General features: G+C 44.6%; 1 protein-coding gene across 1 annotated transcript in view; it reads left to right on the forward strand.

The window, feature by feature from the left end:
• LOC308335026 (actin-binding protein WASF3) overlaps nucleotides 1–21426 on the forward strand; it is a gene marked incomplete at both ends in the record, with an annotated part of 28737 nt that extends 7311 nt beyond the window's left edge. The window contains 8 exons of the mRNA XM_080791979.1: nucleotides 6606–6759; nucleotides 7929–8046; nucleotides 10906–10977; nucleotides 14526–14570; nucleotides 15335–15468; nucleotides 17488–17871; nucleotides 19600–20039; nucleotides 21269–21426. Of these exons, the coding sequence (XP_080648105.1) occupies nucleotides 6606–6759; nucleotides 7929–8046; nucleotides 10906–10977; nucleotides 14526–14570; nucleotides 15335–15468; nucleotides 17488–17871; nucleotides 19600–20039; nucleotides 21269–21426 (1505 nt within the window). The remainder of the gene's footprint in view (nucleotides 1–6605; nucleotides 6760–7928; nucleotides 8047–10905; nucleotides 10978–14525; nucleotides 14571–15334; nucleotides 15469–17487; nucleotides 17872–19599; nucleotides 20040–21268) is intronic.
• Between the last annotated feature and the right edge of the window lie 991 nt (nucleotides 21427–22417).

The raw sequence follows: 22417 nt of genomic DNA on the forward strand, positions 1-22417 counted from the left end.
AATAACTTGAGTTATTGTAAAATAACATCAGGTGGCGGCTCTTTTGTAATATGGCTGCCATGGTCACCACGAGACAAATCTGTGATGGCCCCATAGCCAAAAATGTTCCTTAAGGCATGCTCTAACTGTGTGCCAAATTAGAATACTGCCCATTATTCAAAAACAATATTTTTTTTGTTTTAGGAACACTTTTGTCAACTCCGTCAGATACACGTCAACTCCGTCAGACACAAAATCTGACGGAGTTGACGTCTGACGGAGTTGACAAAATGGCATTTGTTTTCATCTTAACCCTCTTTAGTACAATGTAGAGAGACAGCGAGATCAATTCGTGGTGGTGGCGACTCGCCACAACCTATTTTTTTACGCCATGACGTATTCTTCATTATCCGCCATGGCAGAACAAAATCCGCCGTGGCGAGTACAGAATCTGCCGTGGCGGGGACTCGCCACGACCTATTTTTTTACGCCATGACATATTCTTCATTATCCGCCGTGGCGAGTACAGAATCCGCCATTGTTTATTTTTTTTTTGCGTGCCGTGGTGCAGGTTTTATTGTACTAGAAGTACTATTCTCGGAATTATTTCATCCTCTTGTAGCGTAACGGTTAGCGCTCTCGCCCCTATAGTCAAGGCACTGTGCCGGGCCAGGTTCGATTCTTGCAAAAAACAAACTTTTTTTTTTTAAAGTTATTTTTTTACCCGTACATACAGTGTGTGTGCGTGCGTGCGTATACAGTGTGCGTGCGTGTATGCGTGCGTGCGTATACAGTGTGTGTGTGTGTGTGTGTGTGCGTGCGTGCTTCATCGTATTTATTATTATTATTATTATTATTAATATGCAGGTAATAATAATAAATACGATGAAGCACGCACGCACGCATATACAGTGTGTGTGCGTGCGTGCGTATACAGTGTGCGTGCGTGTATGCGTGCGTATACAGTGTGTGTGTGCGTGCGTGCGTGCGTGCGTGCTTCATCGTATTTATTATTATTACCTGCATATTAATAATAATAATAATAATAATAAATACGATGAAGCACGCACGCACACACACTGTATACGCACGCACGCATACACACTGTATACGCACGCACGCACACACACTGTATGTACGGGTAAAAAAATAAACTAAGTTTGTTTTTTGCAAGAATCGAACCTGGCCCGGCACAGTGCCTTGACTATAGGGGCGAGAGCGCTAACCGTTACGCTACAAGAAGATGAAATAATTCTGAGAATAGTACTACTAGGACAATAAAACCTGCACCACGGCACGCAAAAAAAAAAGAAACAATGGCGGATTCTGTACTCGCCACGGCGGATAATGAAGAATACGTCATGGCGTAAAAAAAATAGGTCGTGGCGAGTCGCCGCCATGGCGGATTCTGTACTCGCCACGGCGGATTTTGTTCTGCCATGGCGGATAATGAAGATTACGTCATGGCGTAAAAAAATAGGTCGTGGCGAGTCGCTGCCGCCACGAATTGATCTCGCTCCACCTGACAATGTAGCCATTTTGTTTTTGCTTAATTTTGTTAGCTAAACCTAACCCCTAAACTAAAATAATAAACATTATTTTGGAATTCTTAACAAAGATCATAAAAATGTGCAGACGGAGTTGACATGTAAAAGCTGTGACCACATTGTTATCAACATTGTTTGTTTAAAATATCAAACAATTGAATGCTTGTCAGACCAGGTACTCCACTGTTGCAACAAATATAAATGGGACTTGGAAAAGGAGTCTTCAGGCTAAATCTGTCGACAATATTTTCTGATTAATTTAAGACTTTTAAAAAAACCTGACGGAGTTGACAGAGACGTGGGACGAACATTTGATATGAGATATTTAATAGAAAATATAAATTAAAATTAACTGTGTATATTATTTGCTATGTTGTTGACAATCTACTTTAATTTAGTATGTATATTTATGTGATTGTGACAGTATTAGACACTTTTTTGGCAGTTTGAAATTGTGGCCACTTGCTGGGGACAGGCTAAATACAGGCCTTTTTGGGTACAGGGCCTGCTTTTAACTAATTCAGATGGAATATGAAAACAATTATAATGAAATTAAGGGCATAATAATACACAACTGTATTACACTTAACTTTGCAAGTGCTTTTATTTTTATGAATTAATTTATTTTTTACATAAAATAAGGCTCTTATGTGTGGGACATGTTTTTTCCACTTTTGTCCCTCATCTCAAGAATGAGTGGTATATACTAGGGTTTAATATTTTCCCGGATTTGGCTCATTTTAATTCCCGGGAATTTGCGGACCTTTTCCCGGGCTCCCGCGGGAATTCCCGTCAGAAAAAAACTAAAGAGAAGGAAAAAAAAGTGCCCACCAAAATGCATTTATATGTATAGATACTTCATATGTTCAATATAATTGATATTTTTTGGTTGAAAACGTTTTATTTGAACGAAATATGAACATATAGCCTGCAATAAAATAATGTTATAGGCCTACTACGCTATTCAGAAAACGTGAAACGTAACGTGAGTTTGCACTGTGACTGTCGAAGCACGGGGGGGTGGGGGGGGAATAAACGACCTCACGTCTTTCTTTCACATTTAGCTATAGGTCTTTCTTTCACCCTTTGAGCAGTGGTGCTGGGTCCCCTTCTCCACTGCAGAGAATGTGATCATCCCGCTTTGTACTTTATGAAAAGTCCGATTGGGTGTTAAAATAGCCAGCACGGCCAGTGCGCAGCACAGCACACTGATGATTAGTGATTATTAGAGAGAGAGAGAGAGAGAGAGAGAGAGAGAGAAAGAGAGAGAGAGAGAGAGAGAGAGAGAGAGAGAGAGAGAGAGAGAGGCTGCGTGCTGGTGGTTACTATATAAAACAAATTGTAGCCTATACTCATCTTTGTTTGTGTTCCGTTTCACGTTATTGCTGACTGCTGAGTGACGCACACATGCAGGCAAAAACCAAAAGGGGTTTAGAAGTGACAATGTCCATCACAGGGAAAGGAAACTCCTCGCTCCGTCGGTAAAACCCTCCTTTTAATACTCTATGGGTAAAACACACTTCTCAGTTCTCACAGAGACTGAATAGGCTAAATGATTGACAAGTGCAGCAGCTTTGTCAATCTTTTGTTTTTGCCAACGGCTGATTCGGTCTGGCTTATTAGCCAGGCTAGCAGCTTTGGGAGCGTTACTGAAGATGTCCAACACAGTTCTGGAGAGAGTGACTCGGTGCTTTGCCTGTCCAGCGCAGACAGGAAATTATACGTTCTCCTCAGACATTCATTATTTTGCTAAAGTGTATAATAAGCTCTGTATCTGGTTAATTGCGGGAGGATGCAGGATTCGCGGAGTTGATTTTATCTTAACCTCCCGTGCCCGCCCGCAGGTATTTAAATACCGCCCGTGCCAACAACATTTACGTTGGGTCCCGCTGGCGAATACCGGACTTCTCGCCTCGGCGAGTGGACTTCACCTTTGGCGAGTGACCTTCCCCTTTTGCCGAGAAGTCTTTACTTTCCGAGGCGAGTCGCCAAGACCAATCGCCCCAGAAAGTGAAGCCTTCTCGGCAAAAGGGGAAGACCACTCGACTTACCACCACTTACCACTCGAATTTACTCGACTGCTTCGGATGTAAATTAATTCTGGACTTTCTGAGCATGCTCATTTAGTAATTTCCATTGCGCTCCAATTCCAAGGCGCTCATATCCAAGGCGCACCGAGGAGTTTGCACACAAAGTGCGTTATTTCTTGCATTTTGCAGCTCCGAAATCCCCCCCAAAAAACGTGGAGCAGGCTGCAGTATGCAGTGATGATTGATGACCCCCCTGGTCTGTGAGTGTTCAAAGATACAACCGTCCCGAGTTGATCATGATCACTTTCAAATTATATAGTGCATCGGGGACTCACAGAAAGACAGTGGAGAGAGCAATGCTGTCAGCACACACACACACACACACACGCAGTCCCAAGAATACGCTATTATGTGGGGCACATTGTCAGCCTGTAGATCAGCTCTACACAATGTATGCCTACCTATACGTGCATTGTGCAAAGGCGAAGCACAAATAAATCCAATAGCCTTGTGAGGCGCGCAGCGAAAAGTTGATACATGCGATGTTTTACTGCTTCGTGTGTGACTGTGTGTGTGTGTGTGAAGAAGCCTTTCTAACCAACGTGTGTTAGGTACCTTTTTACCCCTAAATGCATGGCTTGAATCAGCCGTGCACTGATGTGAAAGAGTCAAAACCTTACCAACAAAGTCAGGGGAAAAAATACCTTAGACGTGTGTTATGATCCTTCCACTTTTAAGAAGATCACACCAGGATTTGTACTACACTATGTCTTCACATTCAATATTTGAGCTGTTCTTCTAACAACAATGTCATGGATTGATCAAATTATATAAACGACGGATTTCACCCGCATGGATGTCATGGATTGATCAAATCATATAAAAGACGGATTTAGCACAGTAGCTAGCAAAGGCTGCAGTTGCTGAAAGTGAAGAAAACACTCGTCAAAAGGGGAAGTCCACTCGCCAAAAGGTGAAGACATTTCGCCCCGGGCCCAGTGGTCTTCCCCTTTTGGCGAGAAGACTTCCCCTTTTGGCGAGTCGCCTAGACCAATTGCCCAGACTGCTCGCCAAGGGCGAGAGGTCTTGCTACCCCGCTGGCTTCCCCGTTACAGCCCTTGAGTGTGATCCATAATTCCATATAAATATCATCAAATATGTTTGAAAATGATGGGAGGGTTCAGATTGGACATTTGAGCACTATAGATCAGCTGGGGAAAGAACGTGCAATGTGTGAAAACTCTTTTAGTGTAATTTCTAACGAGAAAAAACAACACCTCCGGGATGACGGGTCCCGAAGAAAATTTCGGTCGGGAATTTGCGTGCCCTATACCCGGGAGGCCCGTAATCCCGGGATCCCGGCATTAAACCCTAGTATATATAGTGGATGGCAGTGACTCCTCACCCTATAAAACCATGTCTGCTGTACGTCGTCTCCCATAACGATCACAACATGCTTCCGTCCCACGGCCTGGAGGAACTGAGCATGCCAGGGATTAACACACACACACACACACACACACACACACACACACTCTCTCTCTCTCTCTCTCTTTCTCTCTCTCTCTCTCTCTCTCTCTCTCTCTCTCTGTCTCTCTGTGTGTGTGTGTTTAATCTCTTTCCTCTCACTGATCTTGTTCATCTCTTCATCTCTTTCTCACACACACACACACACACATCGCACGCACACACGCGCACACGCACACACACATGCACATGCACACGCACACGCACACACACACACACACACACACACACACACACACACACACGCACGCGTTGTATAGCACATGTACAGTATATGCATGCTCTCTCGCAGGCGTGTGCACAAGGGAGCAGTTACCACACAGGGAGCTTAGTACTTAGTTTGCATGCATGCATACCAAAGTGTGCGTGTGTGAGTGCGTGCGTGAGTGCGTGCGTGCGTGCGAGAGATGTTAAGCTGATGCAACCTCAAGGTCTTTAGAAGCTAATCTGTCCCTACAGTGCCATTATCGACTACAGCTGTGCGTGTGTGTGTGTGTGTGTGTGTGTGTGTATGGAGTAGTGTGTGTGTCTGTGTGTGTGTGCACATTTAGGATGTATATGCGTCTTGTGCAGTGGTCAAAGTGGCCTGCCCACCACCGGCGAGCCGTCTATAGTGGTAACACATTAGTCTTCTGAAAGAATATATATATTCAAAGACTTGCATGTGCCGCATTTTCATTGATTTTTCAAAAAATAGCAGACCTACATACAAGCTCGCAGCGTGCATGCCACTCGGTGGCGCTCTTTATGAGCTTGTAGATCTGCTATTTTCCTAAAGTATAACATAATTCTTAGTTAGAACACCAAAAGAAGGGGTTCACGCCCAGAATGGGTTAACTAACAACCGATAGAATTGCATCAGGTTTTCCCCCTCACAGCAAGGCCCTGCAGTGTCGACGTCCCGCCAAGTGGAGGCAGCATAGGGCCACTTTGAGGCCGGCACACGTCACGCCAGTGTAACTGGCCACCAAAATGGTGTCACTATATAGAGCGTCGCAGTCCCGCCCCCTACCACCAGGGCCCAGGAAATGATTCTCCGTTAATTTTCCTCATAGGCATTTCAGAGAGTATATTTATTTAAAGACGGTTACGCTGCGGACAAAGCCGACTCTTTTCGTGACAAATCATGACGACAAACACAATTCTTCGGGCCAAGCAAAGAATGAGAAAGTAGGGAAAAAAACGGCAGGTTACAAAACTTTTTTTGTCGTTTTTCTTTTATGTAATCATTTGTTTCGTATTGTGCGTGTTGTCATAATTTGTCACGACTCGAGTTGGCTTCGTACGACGCTTAAAAGGTCTTTAAATAAAGACCAGGCGTCGTCATGAAAGGGGGCGGGACTGCGACGCTCTATTGCACTGTAATAATTAATAAAGATTTGCTATTAAGACGGTAGACGCTAGTTACAAAGCTTTCTTTCATTTATCTTAATCAATCGTTTTTCTTTCTCCCCCTCTCTCTCTCCCCTCTCTCTCTCTCTCTCTCTCTCTCTCTCCGCCCCTCCTCTCTCTCTCCTCTCAGTGTCTCTGCAGGACATCAACATGAGGAAGGCCTTCAAGAGCAGTACCATCCAGGACCAGCAGGTGGTGTCCCGGACCTCCGTCCCCAACCCCGTGGTGGAGATCTACCACCGCTGTGACAAGCCTCCACCTCTGAACATCCTGAGCCCCTACAGGTCAGTCCTTTATATATAGCATATACCTGTTTCCTATTGGTCACAGTTCTGTTGGTCGCGTCTATAAGACGCGACAGTGTAAAATCCTATACACGGGGTCGTGCTTATAGAACCACGACCCGCTTCTGTGGCCAACGTTGGAAGTGCCTCCCTAGACCTTAACCGTTTCAGCGCCAGTGCTATAGAGCGCCGCAGTCCCGCCCCCTTTCAGAAAAGCGAGTGGCCCAGGAAGTGGAAGCCCCATGCATTCTCCCATCGGCACTTTTAATATAATTTATTTAAAGACGGTTACACCGCGGACAAAGCCAATTCGGATCGTGACGAATCATGACAATGAACACAATATTTTGGGACGATCAAATCATTAGAAAGAAGAAAAGAAAGTCAGGAGACAACACTATTTGTTTTATTTTTCGTCTTATAAATTATCCGGTTCCGGTTCAGACACTAAACTAAACATCCACTAGCTATTTGAAATACTGTACTGTACTGTACTGTACTGTACTGTACTGTACTGTACTGTACTGTACTGTACTGTACTGTACTGTACTGTACTGTACTGTACTGTCAAAATATCTGGCATGTGAATATATATTTTTGAATGCAGTATATATCATTTGGTGACTGACCAAGTGCTGCTGTGCTATAGCAAACAATGACACAACGAAGCATGACAACGCAATGCTAAATAAAGACAACAAAAATGATCTAGGGGTAAAATAATAATATGACTAAGTATAGGCAGGGAAAACCTTTATTCACTTCACACGCACTTCACACCCACGCACGCACGCACGCATAGTCTGAAATATATATTCATACAGACTTGTGCCACATTTTCACGATTTTTCCCAATAGCTAAATAATGCTTATAGTTAAAACACCAACAACGGGTCAAGAACGTGTGTCCTTGCTCTTATTAAACCATCTCTATAGACCGACGATTCACAGAGGGTTTCCTGGGTGCGGCGGCCATTACTGAGGTGTACCATTAAGCGCAAAACAGCACTGATTAGCTACACCTGGCCTACGGAGCACCTGCTCCATGGATTACACCTCAGTAATGGCCGCGCCCTGCAGGGCACCCCTCTGTGAATTGGTCTATATCTGACTTGTGGCTTCTTATTCAACCCTCCTCCTGTTGACGTCGTCCTCCATACATATTATAGGGACGACAAGAAGGACGCGCTGAAGTTCTACACGGACCCCTCGTACTTCTTCAACCTGTGGAAGGAGAAGATGCTCCAGGCCACCGAGGACAAGCGCAAGGAGAAGAGGCGGCAGAAGGTACACACACGCGCACGGAGACGGGACTGTGTTTGTGTGCGTGTCTGTGTCTGTGTGTGTGTGTGTGTGTGTGTGTGTGTGTGCGTGCATGTGTGAATATGTGAGTGCTGCATATTATGACAGTCAGCACATGTTTCAAGTGGGTTACCGCGTAATGTGTTTCCCAATTGTGTAACACGGAATTCAACCAGTGCGTGCGTGCGTGCGTATGAAGTGCGTGCGTGCGTGTGAAGTGCATGTGAAGTGAATAAAGGTTTTCCCTGCCTACTTGTCATATTATTATTTTATCCCTATAATGTGAAGTTGCCCGAACGGCCAAGGCTCCAAAAACAGTCAGAAATGTTAGTTAAGGGTTTTTTATTTTCCCGTAACTCCTCCAACCAACATCCAGAACAGATTCAACAGGGTGAAACCAGAAAAATAACAATAACACTGAGGTAAGAAATGAACACTTGAGCAAACACTATATGAACAAACCCCAAATGGATACATAAGCTCTCTCAGGCTGTACCTTGTTCACACAAGGGCCTGTGTAGCTCTCCCTCAGGGTTGTTACCAGCTGTGTCATGGCCCACATCTAACTGACTATAGCCTGTCCCTGCAGCCTCCTTTTATATAGGAGTGGATCCTACCACTGGGCACAGACTCACTCAGCACATTGCTTCTCAATTACATTACTTCACTAATATAAACACTTCCATCAACAACCCCTTGAATATACACAGTAACCTAACCTTTACAAGTGTTACAAGTAAACAAGTATAAATCATAAGGGGGAACACCCCTCTCCTCCACAGTACTTGGCACCTTCCTCCCCTTTCTTAAAGTGCCAGCACTGGAGAGGCCATATACACACTGAGGTTGCAATAAATACAGGTTAATAAACTGAATGTTCTCCCTTTGTGTATCATTTCATTTGTATTTTGTACATCCTGTAAATGTATGCATACATCAACAGTATTGACATTACATACTAGGACCTGTCTGCCCCACTACCCACAGTCTGTGTGGTGTGTGCGTGCGTGCAATGTCCTTAATCAGTGTGTGTGTGTGTGTGTGTGTGTGTGTGTGTGTGTGTGTGTGTGTGTGTGTGTGTGTGTGTGTGTGTGTGTGTATAGGGCACGGGCTGCCCCGTGACACCCTAGATTATTTTTGTTGTCTTTATTTAGCATTGCGTTGTCATGCTTCATTATGTCATTGTTTGCTATAGCACAGCAGCACTTGGTCAGTCACCAAATGATATACTACATTAAAAAAATATATATATTCACATGCCAGATATTTTGATAGTATAGTATAGTATAGTATAGTATAGTATATTCTCTATAATGTACTGATATTTTATTTCCAGGCATTGATGGAGATTCAGTCAACTATCGAGCAACCGCTTTGCTGTTCCAATATACAAAAAATAAATATCATTATAAAACACGCCATACAGTATATGGATAATAATTAATGCTACTGTGCATTTGCACAGAATGTGAAAATTCGCTTCCGCATTCTCGTAACTATTCTATTGCCTATAGCTAGTTTATTTTAGCTAGCTAGGTAGTATTTAGCATTCCTCTTTTGAATCCTTCCCTTAATGGGCGGGATTTTGGTGTTAGCGTTTAACTATTGAAAAATAGCAGATCTACAAGCTCATAGCGCGCCATCGAGTGGCGCGCTACGAGCTTGTAGGTCTGCTATTTTTGAAAAATCCAAGAACGACTGACATAGAAACATACGTATAGCTCAGGTCAAAATGGGCCTCAAAGCCTCGTTATAATGTTTAACAGAACCATCCAAGTGGAAAAGACGGCAGTCCGAAAATGACGACGCAAGACAAAAAAAAAAGGCTCATATGCAAAATGTTTAATCTGGCTAACGCGTTTTCACAGATTTGTATCTGTTATAGTTTTCTCTACAGCTGACCGTTGACCACTCAAAAAGCACCTGCCCTTCATCTCCTCTTTGTAATGTGGTTTATTGATTGTGGATTGAAGTGCTGCTGTGTATAAATATTATTCTGTATTTGTGGCTTTATAGTATTCAATATGTTTTTTGTCTTTGCTCCCAACGTTATAACAATCTATTTAATGCTTTCAAAGGTTTGGTTTGGTTTTGGTTTGTTTTGTGTTTGTGTGTTGGTTTAGTTTTTTTTTTTAACTTCCCTCCGTTTTCCCAATGATGAACAGCTTGGTATAGAATCTAATAATAATAATACTAATAATAATACATTTTATTTATAAGGCGCCTTTCAGGGCACTCAAGGTCACCGCAGAATACACCTTCGAAAACCCCCAGCCACCTCCAACCTGGCAACCTGCCCCCATCCGCGCTTCAACGACACATACCGTCTCCTGCTACTTCACACATCTCTCTCTCTCTCTCTCTCTCTCTCCACCTTCCATGTCACATTGTATTTCTGTTATGCTCACAGTTTCATAACTTTGCCTCCTGTCTGAGGCCTATATTGGGGCTTGAGAATAATATCCTCCAATTTTAAAGCCTTGCTGGGTAATAATTCCCCATGCTGGTCCGTCACTATACCGGCATTGTAGGTCTTTCAGTTCATTCTTGCACTTCCCAGGAGCTCACTAATTGATCCCTTTTGAACTTCAAAGAGGTTGTGTGGAAGTCCTGGAGTTGGGAACCCTATAAAACCCAGTTTTATGGCATCGTTTCCACACAGTATAGTAACGACTATAACCTCTCCTTTCATCGCTCCCTCTTCAGTTGAATCCATGCACCGGGTTGTATCGTTTTTTTTCTTTTCTTCCATGTCTTCTCATGCTCCTCCTCCTCCCTGTCTCTGTCTCTGTCTCTCTCTGCTCTGTCTAACCCCATGGTGTGTATCTCCCATGTTCTCCATAGAGTTGTCCGGCTCACCCAGACAGGCCTCACTCCAGACAACAAGCCCCACCCAGGAGCCCCCTGTCCAGCTCTGTAAGACTAAGACAATACCCCCCACCCCCACCCCCCTCCTCTAACCTTCCACTCCTGAATAGGGTTGGGATTCGGAACTCATTAGTCTTCATTTGGCTCCGCTGTGTGACTGTCTGTGTGTGCAAAGCAAAGCAAAGTTACTATAATGTTTACCCAGGGTATAACTGGACTAAGCTCAAGAACTTGTTTACAAGGCCAGGCCCTGCTCATAGAACATTTCATGGTAGGGGGGTTCAATGCCTTGCTCATGGGCACTTCAGCGGTGGTAATTTTAACATGCCGGTCCGGCGGGGATACGAACTATAGCGACCTTTCCGGTATCAAGACCGCTCCGCAAACCGTTCGAATAGTTTTCTGCAATGGTGGTTTGAACTTGCACGACGTCCACAACGAGGAAACATCTCAAAACTACAATACACGAGATTATTCTACAGGCACATGAGAGTTAACCCATTTCGACCCGAGTTAAAAACATTCACTTTGAAAGAATATGTATTCAAAGATTTGCGCCACATTTTTACGAATTTAAAAAAATAGCAGACCTACAAGCTCGTAGCGCGCCAGGTCTGCTATTTTTCAATAGCTAAAAAAGGGGTTCCCCCCCAAAATGGGTTTTAACTACTAACTAATCCAGAGCTTTTATTATATTAGGTTTATTGTAAATCCTGCTGTTTATGGTGTTCATTTAGAACGCCAATGACTCGACGTCTGTCTGATATTTTATGAATCACGTCAACTATATTCAGCCATAATAAATCAAACAAAGTCAATTTGTCTGCACTTATAAGTTACAAGTTACAATGCAACTCAACTGCTTTCATAAATTGGCTCTAAATTCATTGCGCGGCTGTCGAGTGCCCAGCCTTTATAGGTGGTGCATATAATATCTGCACGCTTTGATGAATGATTGATTACTTTATAAACAGTTTACGGAAAGCCCAGGAACGTATAGGCTACAGTTCAATACAAGCTCCGAAGAGGATTTATAACCCAAGAAAGCACTATGGCTCGTTTCCATTGTGGTAAAAAGTTCGCTCTGAAAGAATATATATTCAAAGATTTGTGCCGCATTCTTGCGATTTAAAAAAAAATACTCCGGTGGCGCGCAATGAGCTTGTATAGAGCTGCTATTTTCCAATGGCTAAAGTATAACATAATGCTTAGTTAAAACACCAAAAGGGGTTCCCGCCCCGAGAATGGGTTAAAGACACAAATAAATACAGTACAAATTGCAATAATTATGTTGTTGTTGTGGTGGTGGCTGCCACTGGCTGGTTGGTAGACTGTGGTGAAGTTTAGATAATAGTGCAATTACAATAAAGCGGCTTTGCATGATTTAATTTGTGTTAATTATGCCCTTGTGTAATATTAGCATAATGTATGTCAGGAAAAAAGGGGAAAGAATTATATTAGGAACCGTTAAGTGAACCGTTAGGAACCGGAACCGTTAAAATCCTAACGAATCCCAACCCTACTCCTGAACCCTGCACCTAGATGTCACAGATTAGCAGCCCTGCATATCTCTTCTCTCTTATACACTCACAAAACCACTATGTGTGTGTCTGTGTGTGTGTGTGTGTGTGTGTGTGTGTGTGTGTGTGTGTGTGTGTGTGTGTGTGTGTGTGTGTGTGTGTGTGACGTGACCACACATGTCCCTTAATTGTGTCTGCGTCGTCAGTGTGTACGTGTTTCTTTTTCTGAGCTTTTCCTCCTTTTCCTTTTTATTACTCACCATCTCTCCAGTTCCTCCATGGCTTAATTATAGCTCGGTCTGGTTTGATCTGGTTTGATTTGGTTTTCCTCCTGTCTCGTCTTCTTCGTTGGAGTCTTGGGCGTCTTCTTGCCCGCTGTCTACCACTACTGTGTCTAAATGTGGATGCCCCCTAATGGCGCGTAGAATAGCTGTGTGTGTGTGTGTGTGTGTGTGTGTGTGTGCGCGTGTGTGCGTGTGCGCGAGACAATGGAGCTGGTGGTGGGTATTCCTTCCTTTCTTCCTTCCTTCCGTCTGTAGCACTGTAAAACCTTGTCCCCTTCCACCTTTCCTTTCCTTTCTGTATATATATATATATATATATATATATATATACTTTATTTCTACCAAGGAAGGTAAATTGAGGAATGGACACCGACGTCATTTTCTCTAATCAAGCAATTCCAGTCGTCGGATTCGTCGACACCGGGTTGGCAAACTGCAGCCGTGGGAGTTTGATGGAACTCACTTATCTCTGAATTATTGAGACCTTTTGTGGAAAAAAACTCAGTCCAGGAAAATAAAATAAGACATTTTACACCTTTGTTTTTGTTGCCGTGCTGCGTTTCGATGTATACATACCGTATAATTGTATAGTCATCTAAAGAGCACAAGGTATACGTTTATGAACCTTGCCAAGGTTCATAAACGTAATAAAGGTTCATAAAGGTTCAGACATGTCCATCATTGCCAGTCTGATCTGCCAAACCTTGCGATACTACTACCGATGCCAGGAACGATCTGCCGCTGTTTAGACGCCTCGATAAAAATACTACTAAAAGATCAGGACAGCGTGAAGAGTTGGAGTGGCACATCTGCATGTCTTTCTTTTATATTCCTGGACCGATTTTATGACAAAGGTCGCAGTTCGTGTTTGTTCACGAGCTGCTCCGGCCGGCTCTAATTCACTGCAAGGTTATAATAGTTTAGTTTTTTTCATTATAGTTAAGTTTTAGTTTGTTTTGAATTTTTTTTCCTTCTAATTCAGTTAGCTTTAGTTAGTTTTTAGAGCGGGTTTGCTAGTTTTTATTTCGTTTTTATTTTGGTGAAAATGCTTAGTTTAGTTTTAGTTATAGTTTAGTTTTAGGGTTTTTTTTGTACTTTGGTTTAGGGTTACCGTGGCTACATGCTGCCGTACGGTGTTGAAAACCGCCGTAAAACTTGTTGGAGAAATGAGGAAATGAATCGAATTAATTTAAAAGGATTATATTATAAATATCCGAAAGTTTTAGTTGGTTTTGAGGACACACAATACAGTTTCAGTTTAGTTATCGTTTTTTAATTTATTTTTTAATTTTTTATTAGTTTCAGTTAAAATGTTTTGTTAATTCTAGTTTTCGTTTTTTTTAGTTAGTTTTAGTTAACTATTATAACCTTTGATTCACCGCAGTGTATTTCATCAAACTTCCGGTGCCCAGTTTGCCACCCATGAGCGTCATGGCGTCATCATCCCTTCCTTCGTTTTGCCTTCCTTTGAGAGTTCTCCCTATAAAATACCTCTTCTTTCTTGCCTTCTTCTGCCTGTTATAGTTATATTTAGTTGCACACAAGGTGTCACACTGTCCAAAAAAGAAAAGTCAATCTTGAAAACGTGCTATTTTGGACGTGCGACACCGTGTGTGCAACCGCGTATAACTCAGGCTTTGCTGCTAATGTTGCATTTAATCTCGATTTCATCATCTCTGTCTCTCTCTCTCTCTCTCTCTCTCTCTCTCTCTCTCTCTCTCTATCTCTCTCTCTCTATCTCTCTCTCTCTCTCTCTGCCTCTCTCTCTCTCTCTCTTTGTCTCTGTGTCCAGGAGCAGCAGAAACAGGTTGAGGATCCAAGCAGGGAGGTGAAGAAGGTCTGTGAACATGTGCTGCTGTTGACGCACGATAATAACATGCACAGCATTATTATGCATATCATCTGCATGCATGCACCCGGAAACTCACATGTTGATCTGACCTCATCAAACCCTGTATACACTCACGACATGCTCCTTATATGGCCAGTACAGAATTCATTCCGTGTTGATCTGACCCCACCCCCCCATGCCAAAGCGCCAGCGCTCGCCCAGCGGTCCGCCGTCAACAAGGCGTCTTAGGCGTCTTACTGGTTCTTTATTCTCTGACTTAAAGGACCACTTCACCACTTTTCAACCTATCTTCATATAATAGGTCCTCATTAATAATCGTGATAAGATGGCACGTTTTTTTTTTCTCTACTCAGTCTGTGTGTCATATAGGAGGGCTGTGGGCCGTTTAGAAACCGTCTTCCAAGTGACATGAAGATTTTCATCGTGAGAACGATGGCTTCCGTGTTCGCATTGCAACTTTTCAGGACTATAGAAAGCCTTAGCTTGTATTCCCCATCGATGATGTCACTGGAGGACGGTTTCTGAACTGCCCCACAGCCCTCCTATATGAGACACAGACAGAGTAGGAAAAAAAAATGCGTCGTTCTTTTCACGAATATCAGTGAGTACCTATTATTATGAAGACAGGTTGAAAAAGGTGGCGAAGTGGTCCTTTAATAATATCACATCGAGGACGTTGTATAAGTTCAGAGTCGGACCACATGCATGACGACTATACTGTGCCGTCGTTTCCGTTGACGTGTTTGCAGGTGCGCAAGGCTCGTAACCGCCGCCAGGAGTGGAACGTCCTGGCCTACGACAAGGAGTTCAGACCTGACGCCAGACTGACCCCGTCACCCTACCACGGAATGTCCTCCGAAGGCTCTCTGTCCCCAGACAGCAGGTACTGTAACTGTATATACGCACGCAACGCGGGCATTCACTTCTAGTCATTTTTACTAGTTGACTAGTTGCCTATAGTTTACTATAGTCCACTGGTTGTTTAACCCATTTTAGACCTGAAAAAAAGTCTTCTGAAAGAATATATGTTCAAAGATTTGTGCCGCATTTTCACGATTTTTGAAAAATAGCAGACCTATATACAAGCTCGTAGCGTGCGCGCTATGAGCTTGTAGATCTGCTATTTTTCAATAGCTAAAGTATAACATAATGCTTAGTTAAAACACCAAAAGGGGTTCCCGCCCAGAATTGGTTAACTAAACTAAACTAAACTAAAAAAATATATATATTAAAAAAAGATATATATATATATTAAAAAAATATTGGAAATAAATATTTGTACATTTAAAAAACATTCAGAAACCGTGTACATTGGTGCCTACAGTATAACTATAATCTAGTAAACTAGTCAACTAGTTGCTAAATGCACTAGCACGCACGCACGCACACACACACACACACTTACATTTCTTTATTTGAGTCCACATTTAAAGACATTATCAAGGGCACCAACATTTTTCAGTTGCTAATGATATCCCGCGCATACTCGAAACGTGCTTGATTCCAGACAGCCCTTAACCCATTCTGACCGGGCACCCATTTTGGTGTTGGCATCATGTTATGCTTTAGCTATTGAAAAATAGCAGATCTACAAGCTCATATCGCGCCACCGAGTGGCGCGATACGAGCTTGTAGGTCTGCTATTTTTGAAAAATTCGAAGAACGACTGACATTTTTAGAATCTGATCTCAGGTCAGAATGGGTTCATCAGACCAGTGTGTGTCCCGTGGAAACCTCGTATGAATCTGATCTCAGGTCAGAATGGGTTAAATGTATACAGACTATAAGCAGCACATTCACAGTCAACATTGGTCACTTTATTACCTGGCAAAATCATGGCGTATGTCTTCATGACACAGTCAGTACTCTATGGGTGAAATGTATAATGCCATTTTCACCTTCTTTTTTAAGAGACACACACACACACACACACACACGCACACACACACACACACACACACACACACACACACACACACACACACACACACACACACACACACACACACACACACACACCCACAATATACAGTAGCTTTATAGCATGAACTCGCACTGTAATCCAGCTCTCTGCTGACCTCTGTTGGAGCGGGAGAGTATACTAATGGGTATAATTGCACAGTAGCTGTATAGTTTAAGTGTTGGTTAGTCTAAAAATGACAATTTTGTATACAATTGTAAGATTGTCTATATGAAACGACTCTAGATAAAATATGCAGGAATTATAATCGACTTGGTCCTTTAAGATACTATAGCGCTGCAACAGCAAAGGGAGCTAATCGATTTAAGGGCACCTGCCCTTTTGCAGAAAGTGCCCTTTCTCAAAAATAAATAAATTATATATATATATATATATATATATATATATATATATATATATGTATATTTCGTTTTTTTGAGGGAAAGGGCAAAAATAAGTTTTCATTTAAAAAAAGAAAGAATTGGCCACATAAGGACATGTGGTGTGGGGGGCCAATAGAAGCTTATGTGGGGGCCAATAAGGGCTTGTGTGGGGGGCCAAGAAGTGCCATTGGCCCTTCAAGACGAACATTTGACAAGTAATGATAAATTCCACTATCATAATGAATTCTCTTTTAATCTGCCATCAGTCAGTTTTTTAGTTGCAGACTAATGAGAACATATTGCTTGTCTTACTGTCCACTGACATGAAATGGCACAAGGGAAGGACATGTGCCCTTTCCTGGAGTCTGAGCCCCTGCCCCCCCCCCCCAGTGCTCTCTGCACGGCCCTGTGCCTCGGTGGTGCACACTATGAGCTTGTAGGTCTGCTATTGTTCAATAGCTAAAGTATAACAATGTTTAAAACACCAAAAGGGGTTAATAATATACAGTATACTGTACTCAATCAACGAATGTGTGGCATGGTCTTGATCTCCGAACAGATCCGTGGCGTCCGACTCGTACCCGGCCAGCCCCAACAACAACAACACCACGGGTCCGGCAGGGGGGGCGGGGGCCGCCGGGGCCGGGGCCGCGGCCCTCCACCCCGCCGACCACCACCACGCCCGGGAGCTCATCAACGCGGCGGCCGCCGCCGCCGCCCAGACGCAGTCCCTGGACCGGGTGCTGCGGCCGCCCAACGCCGCGGCCCCCGGCGGCGGGGGGGCAGCGGGGGGAGGAGCGGGGGCCCGCCAAGGGGCCTCCCTGGGGAGGACCCCGTCAGGGCACAGCGGCGGAGGAGGAGGAGGAGCAGGAGGAGTTGGAGACCCCGCGGCGGTCAACGGACCCCGGCAGCAGTCGGTCAAGGAGTACAGGGCCGCGCACAGGTACTACACAGAATGAATGAAACTTTATTGACAGCCGTTATAGCCAGTTAGATGACAAACAACAATTAAAAACATACAAAACTGTCATGTGTATAGGTGAGGTAAGGACCCAAACGCAGGACAGCCAGGCATGTAGTGTTCAAAACCATGAATTGGTGATTTAATTCATGAAGACAGGTGAACGTGAACAACTTAAAACAGACAGGATACAGGTGACAGGATACAATGACTCAACAAGGACTGACTGGGGAACAAGACTGATATATACACATGAGGGTTGGTTACAAAATGAGACACAGCTGGAGCAAACAAACATATTAGAACCATGAAAACTAGACCAGGGAACAAAACATAGAAATACAAGACCTAGACTGTACAATGAATGACAAAAGTCTGTGACACAAAACAGTTACAAATGAATACATTGGTTCATAAAACTCTAAAACTCTCTCGTGAAAAAAAAGAAGAAAATCTATAAGAGGTACTTGTACCAATGTTTCCACATCAAAGAGCGGCATCTAACAGTGCTAAACCTATAGGATTAGTCAACGTCTTAATCACGTTAGTATGAGACCCATCAGGTCTGCTTTTAAAGCTGAACATGAGAGAGGTGGGTCACGTGGTTCTTTTGGGTTCAGTGTGGTTCTTATAACCCATTTAGGCCATGACGTCGAAATTTAAAGAAATGTCTTTCTTTTGAAAAACCTCATGTTTCTATATATCAGTGGTTCTCAATGTTTCAAAATATGTTGTTCCAGGGACACCCCCAGAAGCAAATATTTGAGTTAAAAACGGAAACTCTGAAAGAGTATATAATATTCAAAGATTTCAGGCACATTTTCACGATTAAAAAAAAAATAGCAGACATATGCCACTCGGTGGCACGCTAGGAGCTTGTAGATCTGCTATTTTCCAATAGCTAAAGTATAACATAATGCTCCTTTCTGTGTGGAGTTTGCATGTTCTCCCCGTGTCCCCTAGGGTAGGTATACCCTCACAAAAACATGCAGTAATCCTGGTCTCTAAACTGCCTCCCCCTGGCCAGCCGGGGCGCCGGATGGAGGGGAAAGGAACTGGTTGGAATAACGTGTTCCTTCCACGCACTATACGTCCAACCAGGGAAACTCCCCCCTGTCAGGTGTAAAGGAGCAACTTGGACACTCAAGGAAGCATGAGTTCAAGTCCGTTGCTCTCCCCAGGTTGGCGGAGGGTGTGTAGAGCCCAGGATCACATTATTAGACGATTGACACAGGGGTGAAAAATGGGTTACAAAATCGTGGGATAAAAAAATATGAAAAAGTCACGCGCAACTTTTGCAATTTTTTTCAGAATCCATTTATCTCTTTAAAGGTAGAGTAAGTGATTTCACTTAATTCAAATATCACTTATTTTTTTGTTTTGTTGTGATAATCCTCTCTACTATAGAGTGTGCTGACCATATAAGGAGTTCCTCCCTGTCCCCAGTTAACCCCTGGGGGTCAAAAAAAACCTTAGGTTTCGTTTTTGACTCTCTATCCTGATTGGACGAAGGCTTAGGTCCCACAGCCAAAAACGAAACCTACGGTTTTTTGAGTGAAATCACTTACTCTACCTTTAAAAAAAAAAATTAATCAAAACTAGCTTGATTTGCGGCTTATATAAAGCGTTTGTGATCGCGGGTTTACAACATGTACGTTCTGTGTGAATTAAATAACATTCGTCTCTCTCTCTCTCTCTCTCTCCCAACAGCGGCCAGCCCTCCTCCATCCCAGAGTACTACATCCCCCCCGCCCCTCCCCCTCCCCCGCCCACCATCCCCTCCGCCCAGACGGCCTTCGACCCCACCGCGGGCGGCGGCGGCGGCCAGCCCCCCGCCCCTCCCCCCCCCGCCCCCCCCTCCTCCTCCTCCGCCCACCTCCCCCCCACCTCCTCCTCCTACTCCCCCTCCCCTCCCCCGCCGCCCGCCAACTACGTCCCGTCCCCGGCGCACCCGCCGCCCGCCGCCCCGCCCCCGCCGCCCCCCGGCGTGCCCCCCGGCGCCCACCCCCTCCCCCTCCTCCACCACCACGCCTCCCCCCACGGCGGGGGCGGGGCCTCAGTTTCCGCCAGGAAGGCGGCGGCCGCCGCCGTGCTGGGCATGATGCCCATGAGCGACGCCCGCTCGGACCTGCTGGCCGCCATACGCAGAGGTACGTCTGTCTGTCTGTCTGTACGTCTGTCTGTCTGTCTGTCTGTCTGTCTGTCTGTCTGTCTGGTCTGTCTGTCTTGTCTGTCTGTCTGTCTGTCTGTCAGTGGGATATCCGGGGACCCCTAGGGGTCCTTGAGAGAGTTCCAGGGAGTCCCCGCAGCTATAAATGCTATTTTTATACTATGATTTATTTAAATGTATTTGATGTATTAGTAATACCATGTCTTTTGTTCCTGCTTACTAAGTAAATCGCTCTGGATTAAAGGAGAATTCCATACTAGAAGGCTTTCTTACCTTTTATGTATAGTTGTTATACGTCCCCACCAAAGAGGTCCAGGTGTTATTTTGTGCAAACGTGCATTATTGGCTATTTCCCCTACCATAAGCCCTCAATGGGGGTTGGGTTTTTGTGCTAATTCGCTTATTTCCATCGAAATAAGTAGTAAAGAGTGCCACTCGGGATACTATACTCCTACAGTACTACTTGATTTTTGAGCGATGGAAATAAGCGAATTAGCACAACACCCCAATGCCCCCATTCAATTCAACGCAATTCATTGAGGGCTTATGGTATAGGCGGGGAAATAGCCAATCATGATGTGCTTTTGCACAAAATAACACCTGGACCTCTTTGGTGGGGACGTAACGACTACAAATAAAGGTAAGAAAGCCTTCTAGTATGGAATTAAGCAATATTACACAAGAGGGTGTGGGTTAACGTGATTATTGCCACGACAGTGATGCGGTCAGGAACGAGACGGAGTCGAGTTCCACAAGCATCACTGAAGTGGCAATAATCACGTTAACCCACACCCTCGAGTGTAATATTGCAATTCTACCACAGTTACCCTTAAAACTAAGAAAATCGCTGAAAGAATATATTTTTTTAATGACAGATGTAGTCACTACGACCACAAATGTCCCAATAAACTAGCTAGCCTAGCCACCGAGTTTGCTAGCGCTCTGGGAGAACAGAGCGGCTGAATTCTTTGTTTTGATTAGGTGGTGAACAGTGCTGGTTTAACCCACGGCTAGAAGGCTGTTTCAACCAATCAGATTGCTTCCTCGAAACGACCTGTGGTAGAATTCTCCTTTAAGACTATAGTGTCTGCTATAAATTCCTACAAATCAAGTCTCGAGTCAAGAAGAGGGCTCGCCTCACCTCACGCCATTCATTCCTCCTCCTCCTCCTCCTCCTCCTCCTCCTCCTCCTCCTCCTCCTCCTCCCAGGCATCCAGCTGAGGAAGGTGCAGGAGCAGCGGGAGCAGGAGGCCAAGCGGGAGCCCGTGGGCAACGACGTGGCCACCATCCTGTCGCGGCGCATCGCCGTGGAGTACAGCGAGTCCGACGACGACTCGGACCCCGACGAGAACGAGTGGTCCGACTAGGAGGAGGACCCACCACCCCAGAGGAGGAGGGAGGGGAGGGGAGGGGTGGTCCGACTGGGGGCCGGAGGCACAGAGGGAGTGTGGTCCAATTATATAGGAACACAGATCGAGGCCCCTTTTTCACCAGGGGTTTGGAACATAGAGTATTAAAAGGATAGAGACTAAACTAGCGCGAAGTTCCGCCCCCCTCCGCTATTCATGTCAGTGGAAGTTGCTCAGTGGCGTTTTGAAGCACCCGGAAGGCTGCCGGAAAGTACCGTCTATTTCGCTGATTCAGCATTTCACTTCCGCATTTGGACACCAAAATTTTGGTGTCCAAATGCGGAAGTGCACCCAGAGTGCACCTGGGCTTTACATTGGGCGCTCGGTTGCACGGGGTTTCCTCGTCAAGAATCCACGGGTCCGCCTGCGGTCCTTCCTCTTACCACTAGGGCCCAGCGCTTCGACATTGGAGTGCATAGCTGGCCCCTTGGTTTGGAACCGGTTCGGTTCGGTTCTTCCTGACATTGAACCGGTTCAGAGTGTGTTTCCACTTATTCCACTTATATAGGACCAATTCATTGGTCCTATAAAAGTTGGTTCGGAAAAAACCGGGGAGGGAACCAAAAAAATAAATAAAAGGCCGTCGGTTCCCGTGAAAGCACCACCACGACCACACAGTTCCAAGAATCTATATAGAACGACTGGAACCCAGTTCTTATAGAACCAATGTTCTTTTTCTTTTTCGGTGGAAAAGGGGGGCCTGAGGGAGGGAGGGAGAGAAAGAGTTGGGAAGGAAACCTATAATATCTAATGGTGTTTTGCCAGGGAGGAAGAAGAGGCGTGGGAGCAAATTATGAGTTGGAGATGAAGGAGGAGGGGGTAGACGAGAGAGAGAGAGAGAGAGAGAAGAGGTGTGCGGTGAAGTCGTCGAGTGTGCGGTGGGGGGAACACGTCATGTCTTTTTTTTTGGGTGGAGTTGAAGCAGGCGGTGGAGACCAGGTGCAGGAGC

This window comes from Protomyctophum bolini, assembly GCF_963924005.1.
Source record: "Protomyctophum bolini genome assembly, chromosome: 20".
In the NCBI taxonomy this organism is placed as follows: domain Eukaryota; kingdom Metazoa; phylum Chordata; class Actinopteri; order Myctophiformes; family Myctophidae; genus Protomyctophum; species Protomyctophum bolini.